The following is a 15,671-nucleotide window of genomic DNA, read 5'->3' on the forward strand; positions in this document are numbered from 1 at the left end:
TCCCTTGGAGAAAACTGAGCGTATGAAAACCATTCCCTTCCTCTTGTGATATATGAAAACAATTACACACACCAAAATTAACAGTCAGTCCTAGAAAAAATTCCAACCAAATTCTGGACAATCAGCCTGCAGGCAAATTTATCCAGAAAATTGGCACCTCGGAAAACAATAATAAATGCCACTATTGACAATCACATGGCGAAGTACTTAGACATAAACCATAAGAGCTGCAAAATAATATTATTTGTACCTTCTAGAATGAATACAAAACTAAACACTCACCAGATGGGTTTCTACTGGATTCCAAGACAAGTAATTGCACTGTCGGTTAAAACGAATATCTGCAGACAAAAACAAACAATCATAATAATTTATTACTTTATCAATAAAAGTGAAAAAAGCTTTACAATTATTTATTACTTTCGGTTCTCAGCAAAAGCAGATAATCTTTTAATTCGTTACATCATTTAAAAAATAGAGGTTACAACTATTTTTGTAACACAAACTCAGCCCTGCAACAAGTTTCCAATGGTTTTGACCAGTTGTGAGCATTGTGATGTAATACAAGTATTTGAAATGAAGGCGAATGTGACATCGTCACAGACATTTGTATCAGGGGTCTTCACAGGGTTGTAATTGTTCCATTACCTCAAAAAATGCTTCTTGACTTTGAATAATCCCTCATCAATATTTTGCACACCCAAAGCATCCCACACCCCTTTAGCAGCACAACTGTCCATAAACATACAATAAAGCCTAAATTTCCTTTCCTTTGTCTTTTTAAAACATTTTTTTTCATCAAAAGGACTTGAACTCATGCTTAACTCACTCACTACCACACCTGCAACTAAAGTAGCTCCGACGTCGTGATACCACATCCGCAACCATCGCGGTTTCGCTCTTTGTAATTTTTTTATCACATTAAAACCGCACCGTTTGCAGTACTGGTTCGTCATTTTCGCAGCCCATTTAATTACCTTTCAAATGAAAAAAACGAAACCAAAATCAGACGGGCGCAAGTTGAGTTATTGAGTTTTACGACAACCGCCATTAGAACTGAATTTACCATTACGTTTACACAATGGCAGATCGTTTGTCTTTGACAGTTTTCGAATCTTTGACGACGAAAGTGACTCAGAAACCGATGAATTGGTCGAAGATTGTTATGACGAACGGGGGGGGGAAATTTGCAAAGAAGAGTAAGGTTTAGTAGGACTTCCAAAACCTAGATGGAGGGTTGCAGTAGTGGGGAAGGGCGTGAGTAAGAAAGGCAAAAGGAAAGCAGTTTTTGACCAATTTTTCAAAATTTGTCCAAAAAAAAAAAAAGGACAATAAAACAAAGCTGTAATTTCATCAGGGCAATCTAAATTTTTTAAAAACAATTATTTAAACAATGTTCCAAATTTCAAGTCTCCATGTTAATTAGCAAAAGCACTGTGATTTTTTAAAATTACCCTTAAAATGGCTGATACACAGGGAATAGCGACCCCGAAAAAGGCAGGTAGTGAGTGAGTTAAACACGATCAATTAAGTTTGGACACCTGTAAGAAATACTTTGTTTCTTTTTTCTATAACCATATAAAGGAAAACACTGGAGCTGGTTTGAAGCAACCATGTCTAACAAACTTGACTTAAAGTACAGGTCAATGACCCTTTCCCTTCCTATCCTGAACTGCAACCAGTGATTTCTGGTATAATCTGTTGGCTTTAGTGGCCACACACAGCCTCATCGCAGAACACAGAACACAAACCAATACATCACAAAGAACATCACAGGACATACAGTACAGACCAATACATCACAAAGAACATCACATGACATACAGTACAGACCAATACATCACAAAGAACATCACAGAACACAGACCAGTATATGACAAAGACTATCACAGAATATAGAACACAGACCAGTATATGACAAAGACTATCACAGAATATAGAACACAGACCAGTATATGACAAAGACTATCACAGAATATAGAATACAGACCAGTATATGACAAAGACTATCACAGAATATAGAACACAGACCAGTATATGACAAAGACTATCACAGAATATAGAACACAGACCAGTATATGACAAAGACTATCACAGAATATAGAACACAGACCAGTATATGACAAAGACTATCACAGAATACAGAACACAGACCAGTATATGACAAAGACTATCACAGAATATAGAACACAGACCAGTATATGACAAAGACTATCACAGAATATAGAACACAGACCAGTATATGACAAAGACTATCACAGAATATAGAACACAGACCAGTATATGACAAAGACTATCACAGAATATAGAACACAGACCAGTATATGACAAAGACTATCACAGAATATAGAACACAGACCAGTATATGACAAAGACTATCACAGAATATAGAACACAGACCAGTATATGACAAAGACTATCACAGAATATAGAACACAGACCAGTATATGACAAAGACTATCACAGAATATAGAACACAGACCAGTATATGACAAAGACTATCACAGAATATAGAACACAGACCAGTATATGACAAAGACTATCACAGAATATAGAACACAGACCAGTATATGACAAAGACTATCACAGAATATAGAACACAGACCAGTATATGACAAAGACTATCACAGAATATAGAACACAGACCAGTATATGACAAAGACTATCACAGAATATAGAACACAGACCAGTATATGACAAAGACTATCACAGAATATAGAACACAGACCAGTGCACCATAAAGACCAGTACAGGACACAGAACACAAACCAATGCTACAACACAAGGACATCACCCTTAGTAAAGGGACAGAGCTAACGAAAGTCTTTTCTATCTTGGCCAAAAAAAATGCACATCGTCAGTGGAAAATAACTATTTCCATTTTGGCTAAAAAAACAGCAATATTGAGGCATCCCATCAGGTCAATAAGTTTCAAACCAATCCGGCCAGGAGTTTTGCCACGATTCCAATTCCTGATGCCAGTATGATCTATGTTTTAAGAGCGCTCTGTAAACACAGTCAAAAGTACATTTTTCTCAAAATAACGAATTTTGACGAATAACTTCTAGCTCTCTGCGAATAAAAAAAAGTGGCTGTTGCTCTTTCATCTCCACTCCATCAAACATAAAGAGTTTGAGTACCCCCAACAATTGGTTCACGGAAAGTTCGAACCAGGAAACATTGACTATCAAAATAAAGTAATGTTCACCACTCACTGAATTCTTTTCCGATGAGATCATCATTTCCATGGGTCTCAAAGCTGAAGCAAAACAAAAACATTTTTTTTAGTGAAAGGGTAGAGGTTATTCAATAAAATTTTGAGACAACATTGATAGTGACTTGATGCTTTAACTTGTAAACTAAAGAATTTATATTCTGGACAAAGCCATATTATTTCAATGAAACAGAGATGGAACAGTTACACTGTGTCTGTTAAACTGATAATAGAGATGGTTATACTCGACTATGAGTTTGATTTTCTTTTTTAAATCTGCAGGTTGAGTCTGGATACTGTTGGAATATTGAACCCATTATTATATTATTAGAAAATTTAGCTAAAAATACCCATCACACATTAAAGAAAAGTTTTTCACAGTGTCTGACCAGGTGATTCCTACAATGTAACCAATCCAGTGATTCCAAGAATGTAACCAATCTAGTGATTCCTACAATGTAACTCACTCTGATCTGACTGTTCAGGTGATTCCTATAATGTAACTCACTCTGGTTAGATGATTCCTATAATGTAAATCACTCTGCCACACAAACACTGTAATTCAACAAATTCAAAAATCCTTCTTCAACTAGACAACATTAGATAAAAAATTATTTGATCAACACATCACACTTTACACAGTCATAATTGAAAGTTAGACAAAAAAGGAGGCCGACTTCCTCAACTAATCAACCTCGTCTGCCTGGGCCAAGCCAAACTAAGAGAGATACAGCACCCAAGCAGACAGATGGAGAAATTTGAATAAAAATAAATTCCTTTTGCAGGAATGTTGTTGTTGTTATCGATCCAGCTGGAACAGCTGGGATCTCGCCCTTCTGTCCAATGCCACGTAGTGTTATAGTTTTAGTAAGACTTTTACGGCACTTGCAACACAATAAGGTCATATAAGTGCCAAAGATTAGAGGTGTTACAAGAGAGTAACAAACACAAAAAAAGGAGGGGAGATACAGACGACAGATTTTTTACAGGAAAGAAGGAGCAAACTACACCAGAGCACCCGCCAACCACCCACTGCCATGTAATGATAAGTGCAGGTTTGCTGCAGTTGCTGTAATGTTCCATAGAGAGGGTTGTCAATGTTAAGTCTCAGAGGGAGAAAGGTAGCTCTGATGTCATTTAGGGCTGTGCAGTGGAACAGGTGATGATCCAGTCTCATATGTATAGTCACACAAGGGACACATTGGGGGAAGTTCTGGATTTATTCTGTTCAAGTGGAAGTTGAGCTATATGTTCTGTTTGTAGGCGGAAGATCGTGGTCTGTTTTTTTCTCTGCAGGTGGTTGATATTGTCATTCCATTTTGTTGTGGTTATATGTTTGAAAACTACTCTGCCTGTCTTTCACAGGGCCCATCTGTTCATCCAATCTTGTTTGTTGTAGCTTTTAATGAATTGTTTTGCAATGTTGTATGAAGCAGGAATGTTGAGCAGTTCCTGTCTAGATCCCCGTTTGGCAAGTGTGTCTGCTCTGTCAATTCCAGGTATGTTTGAGTGTCCGTGGACCCACTGCATCTGCAGGTTGATGACCCCTTGCGGGAATCAAAATCACAGCTTATACATGCAACTGTGAAGAGCCTTGCCATTACAACAGCAATGCCACTTTACACAGCTGTGAGGGAAGATGAACACACTTTGCATATTATTTTTCTGGTTGCATAAAGAATCATAATGATTAAAAAGGCAATTTTTGAGACTTTAAAATGACATTTTCAAACTTGTTTCTTCAACAGGTCATTCAGTGTGTATGTGAGAAAGGATCTGCAGATACTGAAATCACTCACCCAATGATGCTGATCCGGCCATTAGCTTGCGCAACAGCCAAAACATTTTTTGACTCAGGGCGAGGGCACCATGCAATACTCTGAGGATTAATCATAGAGAGTACCTAATTAATGAAAATAAATAAACAAATTTTGACAGTATGTTAGGAGTCTTCACACATGAAGCTTTGACTTTCTACAAAAGTAAAGACAACCTAAGTACAAAAGAGAGCTTTGTAAAAACAAGAAGCAAAAATGTTAACCTTTAAAAACAAAAGTGAACATTTTTTTAATTCAAAATCCAAATCCTTACAAAAAGAGAAGCCCACAATAATGTCCCCTTGAATCATCCCTATAATCTAGAGTTGAGACAATGGACGGACGGGTTAGTCACTTGCAGACGCAGTCAGAGCAAGTGAGTAACAGATGGCCATGCGAACAGACTGCAAAACTCAATTCAGATCATGTTTTTGGGTCTGCTCCACAATTTTATTCATTCAGCGAGTGGGTGGGCGAACGGACGAACTCTAGGCTTGAAGACAAGAGTGAGCGGACTACAAACCTCAAGTCAATTCGTTTCTTGAATCCCCCTCCACAATTTTATTCACTGAGCAGGCAGGCGAACAGACGAACTCTAGCAGACGAGGTACTCGATGCGAAGTTAAGCCCATTATTTAGCCTACTGTTTGTTAATTAAGCCTAATGTTTCAAGCCACTAGTGGTGCCACAGAGAATGAAAGAGGCTGGTGATGTAGCACTATGTGGTGTGTAACCTTTCACCTCGTTTGTAGGTCACACTGTGTATGTTCTAATTTATCGCAAAGGCAAAGTTTACAGAATTCCCAAAGGTCTTGGGGGGGAAGGAAATTCCCACCATGAACAGCACCTAGCTGCAATGTGGGGCAGGAGGGTGGGGTTTGTTTGGGGGAGGGGGGATGTAATAGTGGTAGTAGTATGCAATGCAAGGGGTCCCTCTGTCCATTCGTCCGCTCATTCGCTCGAATGCATGGAGTCTCTCCGTCTGCCGGCTCGTTGAACAAACTGTTGTCTCTGCGTCTAATGCGCAGCCAGCAGCGAATGAATCTTCAGAAGCGGATGTTCGTTACCCATCTGTTCATTTGCAAAAAGAACTAGCGAACCGTTCTTTACTCTCGGATGCTAATTTAGCAAGCCTGACCAAACTCCATTATAATTATGTAGTAATTGGGGGAGCACTCTAATGCCTTTTATACTTCACTGATCAAGTTTTGTAACTGCAAAAGTTAACATTAGCTTTTGGTAATACTTCAAGCAGCTTACTCACTTTTACAAACTGTAGATCAGCATGAGTAGCCAAGTGGATTATTTTTGACCTCTCAGCAGATTTGTGCTCTGAAAAAAAGTTTCCAAAAAGAACATAAGCAATGATATGAGATTCATTAAAAATATGTAAAAAGACCAAAAAAGAGAAGAAAATTGTATTAATTCTTTCAGACAGTGAAAAAATCAGGGTTTTGAACCCCACAACAAAACAAAAAAAAAGAAGCAAATGTTAGTCCCAGTCTCAAACTCAAAACACTACACAAAAGAGGGAAATACATTTGGTAAGCGTTTTACAGTGCTTTCAACTAACTACGATAAAATGATAGTGCAGGACTTGAGTTGGTTGTTTTCATGTTGGTTCACAACACAGCTTAGTTGTACTTTGTTGAGTCACAAGGGTATAAGTTTAAAATCCATGGTAAGAATGTAAGTATGCAGACCCCTTTTCTGTGGTATGGGGGACCTCTAGTATTGCTGCACATGGGGTTAGCAGTGGAAGAAAAGATAGAAAAAGGGAGTAAGAAGAAAGAGGAAGAGAAAGATACGCCAAAAGAGGTGTCATGAGGGTTGAGGTTTATGTGCCACATCTCATCATTGGAGAAGGTTTTATCTTCTGTAGATGGGACAGAGGGCAAATTTATATAGCCCCCCCCCCCCCACCCTCAGGGGAAGTAGAGGCAAATATATCATTTTCACCCTTTGCATATGCCCTGGAGTTGTATTCTTCACACTTTAGAATACTTCCAGAATGAAGATCTCTTTGAAACTTTCAGTATTTCTCAAAAAATCATTTGGACAGACTGCTATGCAAAGCGTACGGATCGGATTAACGAGTAAATTTCCTCTTTTCAAAGTGGTGGCACAGAGTTCCTCACTTCGTATGGATACGATAGTAAAACACGATGTACGGATAGGGTTAAAGGAGTTTTTAAAAATCATCAATATAGGAAAATATACGGATTGGACCCTAGTTTTTTTTACTGTTACTTGTTGCTCTGTAGATCTGTGCTGCTGCTTGGAACTTAAAAATATAAAAAGACACCTTTAAAAATCTATACAATGCTTTTTTGTGTTTTAGTAAGCATTACAAGAGAGTAGCAAGCACAAAAAAGGAGATAAGGACAACAGACATTTGATAGGGAAGAAGGAGCAAACCACAGCAGAGCACCCGCCCACCACCAACTTATACAAAGAGCTGAAAATACATTTTTGCTCTAATTTAAAAATGAACAGGCACATATCTCTTTCAGTCAAATCTGACCCTGTCGCCCCAATCTTTTAAAAAGACAATTCTGGTGTCATGGTCTAAAACCATTGCCTTGTACACTCAACATTTTTCCCACACAAACCGGGTTCATCGAGAAAATATGAGTGTCAGAATAGCAAAGCAAACTTCATCTCACAACACAGCCCGAATTTGAAGTCCTGGCATAAACAGTAAAGACTATGATGTCACTGCAACTTTATTCTGAAACATGAGAGAGACAAGCAACCTCATTTTCAAATTTACTGAGAGAGAGGAGCAAGCAAATCTGCCTTACAGCTTGAGAGCATCTTTTCCAAAATTACAAAAATTTACTAAAAATGTGAAGTGCACTGACTTATGTATGAACCAGTAAATAAAGACGATTAAGGGTCAAATTTTTCTACACGAAATCACTGTGTAAGTCAATGATTAAATTAAAAGTCATTGGAGAATATTCACAGCTCTAACTACAAAAAATAAATAGTACTACTCAATTACATAAAACTAACCTTCACTACTTGCAGGTACTTACCTCTGTCATGTTGTTCATGAAAAGTGTCTCTATTCTTGACCTGGTACAGATTGATGGCAGTGCCATGAGTAATGAACATATCATCATCAGAGGGTGACCACTGGATGTCAACTTTCACGCCACTCATGATGAAAATAGCAAATTGATCTTTAATTTACAAGCCAGACAGCAACTAGCTTTGTCTCATGTTGAGAGCATTGAAGCAATTCAACGTACGATACAAATGATATCACTTTCCTTCAAAACAATGTTTTGTTCTGACACTAACTCTGTGGAAGATACAAAATATGACAGGCCTGTAAATTTATCTTACTAGTGATTTATCCAAACAATAGAACTGACTTACTTCAACTTAATGTACTTGTAATTGTATGAAATTTAATTCATTTAATACCTAAATTTTCTCTCAAACTAGGGCCTACCCTCTCCCACCAAGACAAGACAAAATATTGGTATATGAATCTACATTCAAACAATGAATTGACAGTTAGCTCATTTATCATTTCATTGCATGATTTTGGGCTAAAATGGATTGAAGGGTGGATGCATCGTTGTTTGGACAACAACAACAAAATTTAACTGCTAATTAGACTACAGTGGGGGTCTAAAAAAGAAAAAGAAAACTAATATACCAATAATTGTAACTACTGTCAAGCACAGATCGCAAAAACACTGAAAATTCACAATCCCATTACCTCGTTCAAATTGCCATTTCGCAACTAAACTGCCATACAGTCTACAGTCCACACAGATGGTACGAACACAGAAAACTCAAAATCATAGATGTTGTTGTTATCGATCCAGCAAAATCATAGATAACTCATACAATTTGCCATTCCCCAGTATATCTCATTATTATAATAATATGTATCGGTTTACCCGAATTATGGAAATGTGTCAAATAAATATTATTGGCCCGTTTGAGTTATCCGTGCCACAACTGTATTTTCTTTGGATTGACAGTTTTAACACTGTTTTCTCAAACACACATGGATATCCAACAGTTAGTCTTGATAATTTTTTCTCATAATTGTATCCAATTCAAATCGCCCTGCTAGCCCAAAGCAAGACACACCCATCGTCATCTCGAGTGTATCAGGTCACACGAGCCCAACAGACTCGCCCCTGCACAGCATGATATACACACTACTGGTATCGAGACACATCACCTAATATTACCTGCAGCGAGCGTAAAGTAAAGCACTAGACTTTCCTTCAATCTAGTCCGTGCGTGCTGGGTGGACAGGTATGATCAAAGACAGTGTAGAACTGCATTGGGCCATATGGTGAGTGAATTGTTTGTGTCTGTGTGCATGTGTGTGAGTGGTTGTTTGAACATGAAGGATTGGGAGGTGATTACAGAAGGTGGGCGGGTGGCTTGCTTCAGCCAGTGTTAGTTAAATTGCCATGATTGTGATCTGAAGTAAGAACAACGTTTAAAACAAAATTTTTCTAATAAGTTGTAAGGCTTACATCTGTCCCCGTGGTTTTATGCATCCCGCATAATTTAGCAAAATTTGATAGTTTTTTGCATAATTTCTGATTATTTTCCTTTACCATTCTTTGTTAAAATTAACAGAATTGCATTATTTCACATTTTTGGGCTCAGTTTGCATAATTTCAGAATTTTTCTTGCATAAAACAACGGGGACAGTTACATCAGCATTACTGCTTCACTTTCTCTTGCTTCAACATTGACCAAGACACACTGCTGGTATCAAGACACATCATCGCACATTACCTGTACACATAGTATAGTATTTGTAAATTGTGAGGCACTAGAATTAGAACAGAACAAGCAGGGGGGGGGGGGGGGTGTAATCGAATACAGACAATGTGGCATTGCATTGGGCTGTATGCTGTGTGAATTAGGTATGCGTTTGTGTCCATGCGTGTGTGTGGTTATTTGAACCTGACGGTCATGGATCAGGAAGTGATTACACAAGAGAGATGGTTGGAAATCAATGACCAGTGTTGGTTGAACCATCATGATTGTGATCTAACATCATAAGCAAGAGCAATTTTGTAAAATGGATAAGATGTAAATCTAAGGCTCATCAGCATCACTCTCTTCCTTTTCTTGCTTCGACACTGAACAATGAGCTCTCCACTCGCTATCCATCCTTCTATCCTTTTTTCGATACTGGGTACTTTTTATGATGGCAGTGTTTCATCTTTTGACTATTTTACTGTCAAATATATTTCCACTGATTTCTTCAGTATTTCTCAGTCTTATTTCTTGTTATAATCGTGCTTCACTCAAGTTACAGATGTTGAACATCATGAATTACTATGTATGTCAATCCCTGATGTTTTCAAAATATCTGTGTACCCGGGGTGAGAATAGCGCAGTTGTAGGCCTCTCAAACGGGGTGAGAGGGCGAGCCTTTTGGCTATTCTCCAGTGTGCATTCACCACTTAGTGCATCGGCTCAGGCTTATCACCCTGGGTGAGAAGGCAAGCCTTTTGGCTATTCTCACTGAGTGTGAGTTCACGGAGATACCAGTATAAACAAACTTTCCAGCGCTCTTGTGTTGAAAGCGTACAGCAATTTTGTCTGCGGGAAGTGAGACAGAGAGACAGAGAGAGAGGGGGGGGGGGGAGAAAGAGATAGGGAAGGAGGGGGAGTTGTTTTGTTTTAGTGGAGGTTTTACGGCGCTCGCAACTGCATAAAAGGTCATATAAGCGCGAAGGGATGGATGTCAACAGAGAAGTCCTTACAGGGAATCAGACTTACTCTGCTCACCTCTCTAGCTTCAGCAGCCCAAAGTCTGCTGCGACTATCAAGGCACCCCAGAAATAGCGGGTCACAAGAGTGTGACAATCATACAAAAGAAGTAGAGGAAAATGGCGATAGTAAGGATTAGGAAAGAAAAAACAGCAGTTCCCTGTTGTAGTTCAGGCACAGTTGTGAGCATGACATTGTTGAATCAGCCCATTTACAATTCTACTGTGCACTAGAATGAGAAATGTCCCCCCCCTTGGGAATGGCCTAAAGACACTTCAGTCAGTGGCACCGTCCCGGGTGGTGGGAGGGGGAGGGAGAGAGAGAGAGAGAGAGAGAGAGAGAGAGAGAGAGAGAGAGAAAGAGAGAGAGAGAGAGAGAGAAAGAGAGAGAGAAAGAAAGAGAGACAGAAGTAGTACTTAGCGAGAACTTCCAGGCAAAAACAAAATCGCGACCACCAGCGTAGTTTGGCTCGCAAAGTGAAATAGCCGTAGAATCTTTGTAGTCGACCAAATTAGTTTACTTTTGCGCTATAGCTATAACATCATTTTTTTCTTTGTTTTTGTCAATTTGATCATCCACACCAACAGCTGATAGACAGTAGAAGGTCTATTCAGAAATCAGGAAAAACAAGTCTTGTCTCAGACCGGGTGAGAATAGCCAACGCTGGCAAATGTTACCAGGGGTGAGAGGTCGATCCTGTTTCTTAATTGGTCACGTTAATTGCGACAGCCTGACAACTAACGCGGCGTTAATTGCGACAGAGTGAGTCTGATGAAAAAGAGGTTAAAAAGAAAAAAGAAAAACACACCAACGCACGGCGGCACACGCTTCTGGCCTTATAAGCGCGCGCGCGCACACACACACACCAAACTAACAAACAAAGACAGTCGCAGCTCTTTTCTTGTAGCTGTTGTTGCTATGGTTGCCCCTAGTGGTTTTTGTTGCTGTCATAATGCTGCTGATGATTTGTTGTCATTTTGTTGCCTCAATATTTGGGCCGTCTATAATGTGTACAGATAAAGTCAAAGTACTCTACTGTACACTTGGTGGATTTTTGCCACACACCTAAAGTTCGTCTTCTTAACTGTATCAGATGATTTCTTCCCAAAGGTGACAAAATTTTCATCTTTAAATTGAGCAAAAGCTTTGTCAAATTCGTCGTAAGATTTAATGCCTGCTCTAGAAAGCCTCGGACCACCACGTTAGGAAGCGAAGCGGAAATGGTAGATCTAGAATCTAGAAGATGTTAGATTCTAATCATCAACGTAAAAGAGCTCCGTGTTCACTCTGTCGCAATTAACGCCACGTTAGTTGTCACAGCGTCACTCTGTCGCACTTAATACTACCTTTTTAATTCTCACCTAGTCACTTACTTACTTAGGCCTATTAATTATAATAACTTGTTCTAACACTGTGCAATGAAGTTGTGTAAACAAAAAACAACCCCTCAAACTTACTACAAAAAGGTCAACAGTTCCACCAAAACGAACTGAAAAGACAATGGCCACCTCTATTCTCACTCCGGGTGAGAATAGCGCAGGCGAGTCTTTTGGCTATTCTCACCCGGTGTGCGTTCACCGTTATAGCCTTGGCCAACAAGTGTAGCGTTCACCCTGAACCACAGAATTCTACACTGTGATAACTTCTGAGGCGTGAACAAACATTCAATTACTACTGTTAGCCTAAAAGCGTGCAATTTTGTCTGTGGGCAGTGGAGAGAGAGAGAGAGAGAGAGAGAGAGAGAGAGAGAGAGAGAGAGAGAGAGAAAGAGAGAGAGACAGAGAGAGAGAGAGAGAGGAGTAGGCCTAGCGCGAGAACTTCCGGGCAAAACAAAATGGCGACCCACGAAGTTCGGCTCGATTCGAAAAGTTAATAGCATAAGCATCTTTGTAGATGACCAAATTAATTTACTTTTGTGTTTTAACATCATCTTTTAACTTTATTTTGGTCAATTTGATCGTCTTTGCCAATAGACAGTATTCCGAAATGAGGAAAAACAGGTCTTGTTTCACACCGGGTGAGAAAAGCCAACGCTGGCAAGTCTCACCCTGGGTGAGAGGTCGATTGTATTTTTATTTTTATTCTCACCCCGGGTGAGGATAGCCACTTCCAAAGACAATAAATATAAGGTAGTATCAATTGCCACCGAGTGACGCGGTGGCAATTGACAAAAATTGACTTTTTGTCATTTGCCACCACAGAATTCTGTGATTGCCACCGAGTAAATTGGAGCTCTTTTGCGTTTGAAGGTAGATCTAGCTTATTGTGCTCGAGTGCTTGGTGTTGTGCGTTCGCCTCTGTGTGTGTGTGTGTGTGTCTTTTCCTAACCCCGTCCCCCGATTTATGTTCCCCGATATAACGTGAATTTCTGCTTGAGTATGTGTGCGTTTGATACCTTCTAGGCCTACTTCTAGAATTGCCTGTGTTGCAGGGCTGGGTCGTGAGCGTGAGAACGGAACTGAATCGCCACTCTTGCCTGCGGAACGCGATTCACGATTCACTTCAGCGGAACACGGAACAGTATAGCCAAACGATTCCCGATTCACTCCCCTGTCGCTGTCACCACCTTGTGGCTTATTTAACCTACTGCTGAGTCGAGTCACGAGCGCAAGAATGGAACGGAACACTTAGTATGGCTCCCCTTATTTTACAAAAGATGGTATAGTCCAACCCCCCTATTAAAACAAAATGTGGTCCAACCAATAGACAGAAGGAATTTTATGGAGCCATTGTTTTAGCGAATTATGAGGTTGGGGGGGGGGGGGTGAATTTATGGGGGTCACTAATTGAGGTCATTTGATACAGCAGCGCAACAAAGGGTGTGGGGTGGAGAGAATGGCGGAACAACAAGAGTGGGACTCGCGCTCGCCAAGTGGCATTGATATGACACTGATCCGTTTCAGTCAGTGTTCCTCCACAGTTCCACGAGCGCTCGCGTACTCGCGATTCTTTGAAGCCGACTGAATCGCGAATCGCCACTCTCAAATTTGGAGAGCAGGATCCAGCCCTACTGTGTTGGTTCTACACCAAAGTGTAGGCTAAGGCTAGCCTAGATCTAGATTCTAGATCTACATCTAGATACATCTCATTGAAAACACGCCAAGTTGGTACTGTAGCTCTAGACTAGATGCTCGTCCTGTCCAATGAAATTAGTTGAGAACAAATTGACCCATTGGACACACATTATTATTATTATGTATAATAATGCTAAAGATAGTGCTGTTTTCAGACTTGACACCACTTCACTCCGTGGCAATTGACAAAAAGTCAATTTTTGTCAATTGCCACCGCGTCACTCGGTGGCAATTTGACGCTACCTAAATATAAAAATAATTACAAAGCTACTAAAAATAAGCTGTACTGTAAAGTACAGGCACTGGACAGCCTACAACTATCAACAGTTCCAAACAACATGTCATGATACTCATTTCATACTGTATGCTTCCCGGGAAGCTGAGAATGTTTCGGAGTGTACTATGGTCTGCTGGGGTAATAATATGAAAGTGGCTATTCTCACCCGACCGGAAGTTCTCGCAAGATCAACTCCTCCCCTCTTCTCTCTCTCTCTGTCTCATTCTGAATACTGTCTATCGGTGTGGACGATCAAATTGACCAAAACAGAGTTTAAAAATGATGTTAAAACACAAAAGTAAATTAATTTTTTTGTCTACAAAGATGCTACGGCTATTTAACTTTTCGAATCGAGCCGAACTACGCGGGTCGCCATTTTGTTTTGCCCGGAAATTCTCGCGCTACTCCTCTCTCTCTTTCTCTCTCTCTCTCTCTCCCCTGCCCACAGACAAAATTGTACGCTTTAAGTAGGCTACTGTTGTAATGGAACGTTTGTTCACGGCACAGAATTCTACAATTTTTCTGTTATCACAGTGTAGAATTCTGTGGTTTAGGGTGAACGCAAAATTTGGTGAACGCGCACCGGGTGAGAATAGCCACAAGACTCGCATGCACTATTCTCACTCCGGGTGAGAATAGAGGTGGCCTAATAATATAGTGTAAAGCGCATAGAGCCTGCTGTTGAGCAGGGATATGCGCTATACAAATGCTATCTATTATTATTATTATTATTTCATTTGAAAATGAAATCGTGGCTCGTCTGAACTCAAAAGAAATTTTACAACATTTTGAACATAAACACTAAAAAAAAAACAGCACACAAGCATGGAGCAAAATTAAGATCGTCACGCTTACTCTGCACATTGGTATTTTCACTTCATAATAAACGTTGCCGTTCGTTTGGACTTATGCAGATGGATCGTGTGCTCTCTATCTTTCCTTCTTCTCAGGGCACAGTGACATTCACTGCCTGCCACCAGTGACTGACTGTAATCAGCTGCGCTGCGCAGAGTAAGAAGGCCCAGCCTTTGACCAAAGGTGGTTGCTGGTTGGGACTGGGGACTGGGGAAGAAAAACAATCTTTTTTATCCGAAACCACATGTTTCTCCTTTACGTAAAAGAGTTCCGCTATAATACTTACGCTGATTGTATCGCATTAATGCTGTGCAATTATTTATTTTTTTCAAACGTACAAAACATCATATTACACCTTTCAAATACACAGATACGATGTACCTGCAAAAAGTGGACCGAACCTTCAGTTTTGCAGCAGCTTGACTGCCAATGGGAACAAAAATGTATTCAACTGTCACCATCATAATATTTTAATCCTTCAATTTGAACCTTGAAATGCAGAGGGGGTGGGGGGAGCGTGTGTATGCGTACCTGCGTCAAGGACCTTACTGACAAACTTACTGTAGGCCTACTTTCTGTATAACCTTCTTGACTTGACGTGCGGGTGCACATGCGTGGATGCATGCAGGTAGTGGAGAGAGAGAGAGGGGGGGGGGGCTTGTCTC

At 40.0% G+C, this 15,671-nt stretch overlaps 1 protein-coding gene across 1 annotated transcript in view; it reads right to left on the minus strand.

The window, feature by feature from the left end:
* The window catches only part of LOC101845564 (GATOR complex protein MIOS-A), a 46,638-nt gene extending 31,398 nt beyond the window's left edge, over positions 1-15,240 (minus strand). The window contains exons 1-6 of the mRNA XM_013085495.2: positions 15,007-15,240; positions 8,073-8,341; positions 6,296-6,363; positions 5,014-5,093; positions 3,216-3,259; positions 283-341 (exon numbers count right to left, since the gene is read on the minus strand). Coding sequence (XP_012940949.1) covers positions 283-341; positions 3,216-3,259; positions 5,014-5,093; positions 6,296-6,363; positions 8,073-8,199 — 378 coding nt within the window. The 5' untranslated portion in view covers positions 8,200-8,341; positions 15,007-15,240. The remainder of the gene's footprint in view (positions 1-282; positions 342-3,215; positions 3,260-5,013; positions 5,094-6,295; positions 6,364-8,072; positions 8,342-15,006) is intronic.
* Positions 15,241-15,671: the final 431 nt, after the last annotated feature.

The sequence above is a fragment of the Aplysia californica genome, unplaced genomic scaffold (assembly GCF_000002075.1).
Source record: "Aplysia californica isolate F4 #8 unplaced genomic scaffold, AplCal3.0 scaffold00380, whole genome shotgun sequence".
NCBI lineage: Eukaryota > Metazoa > Mollusca > Gastropoda > Aplysiida > Aplysiidae > Aplysia > Aplysia californica.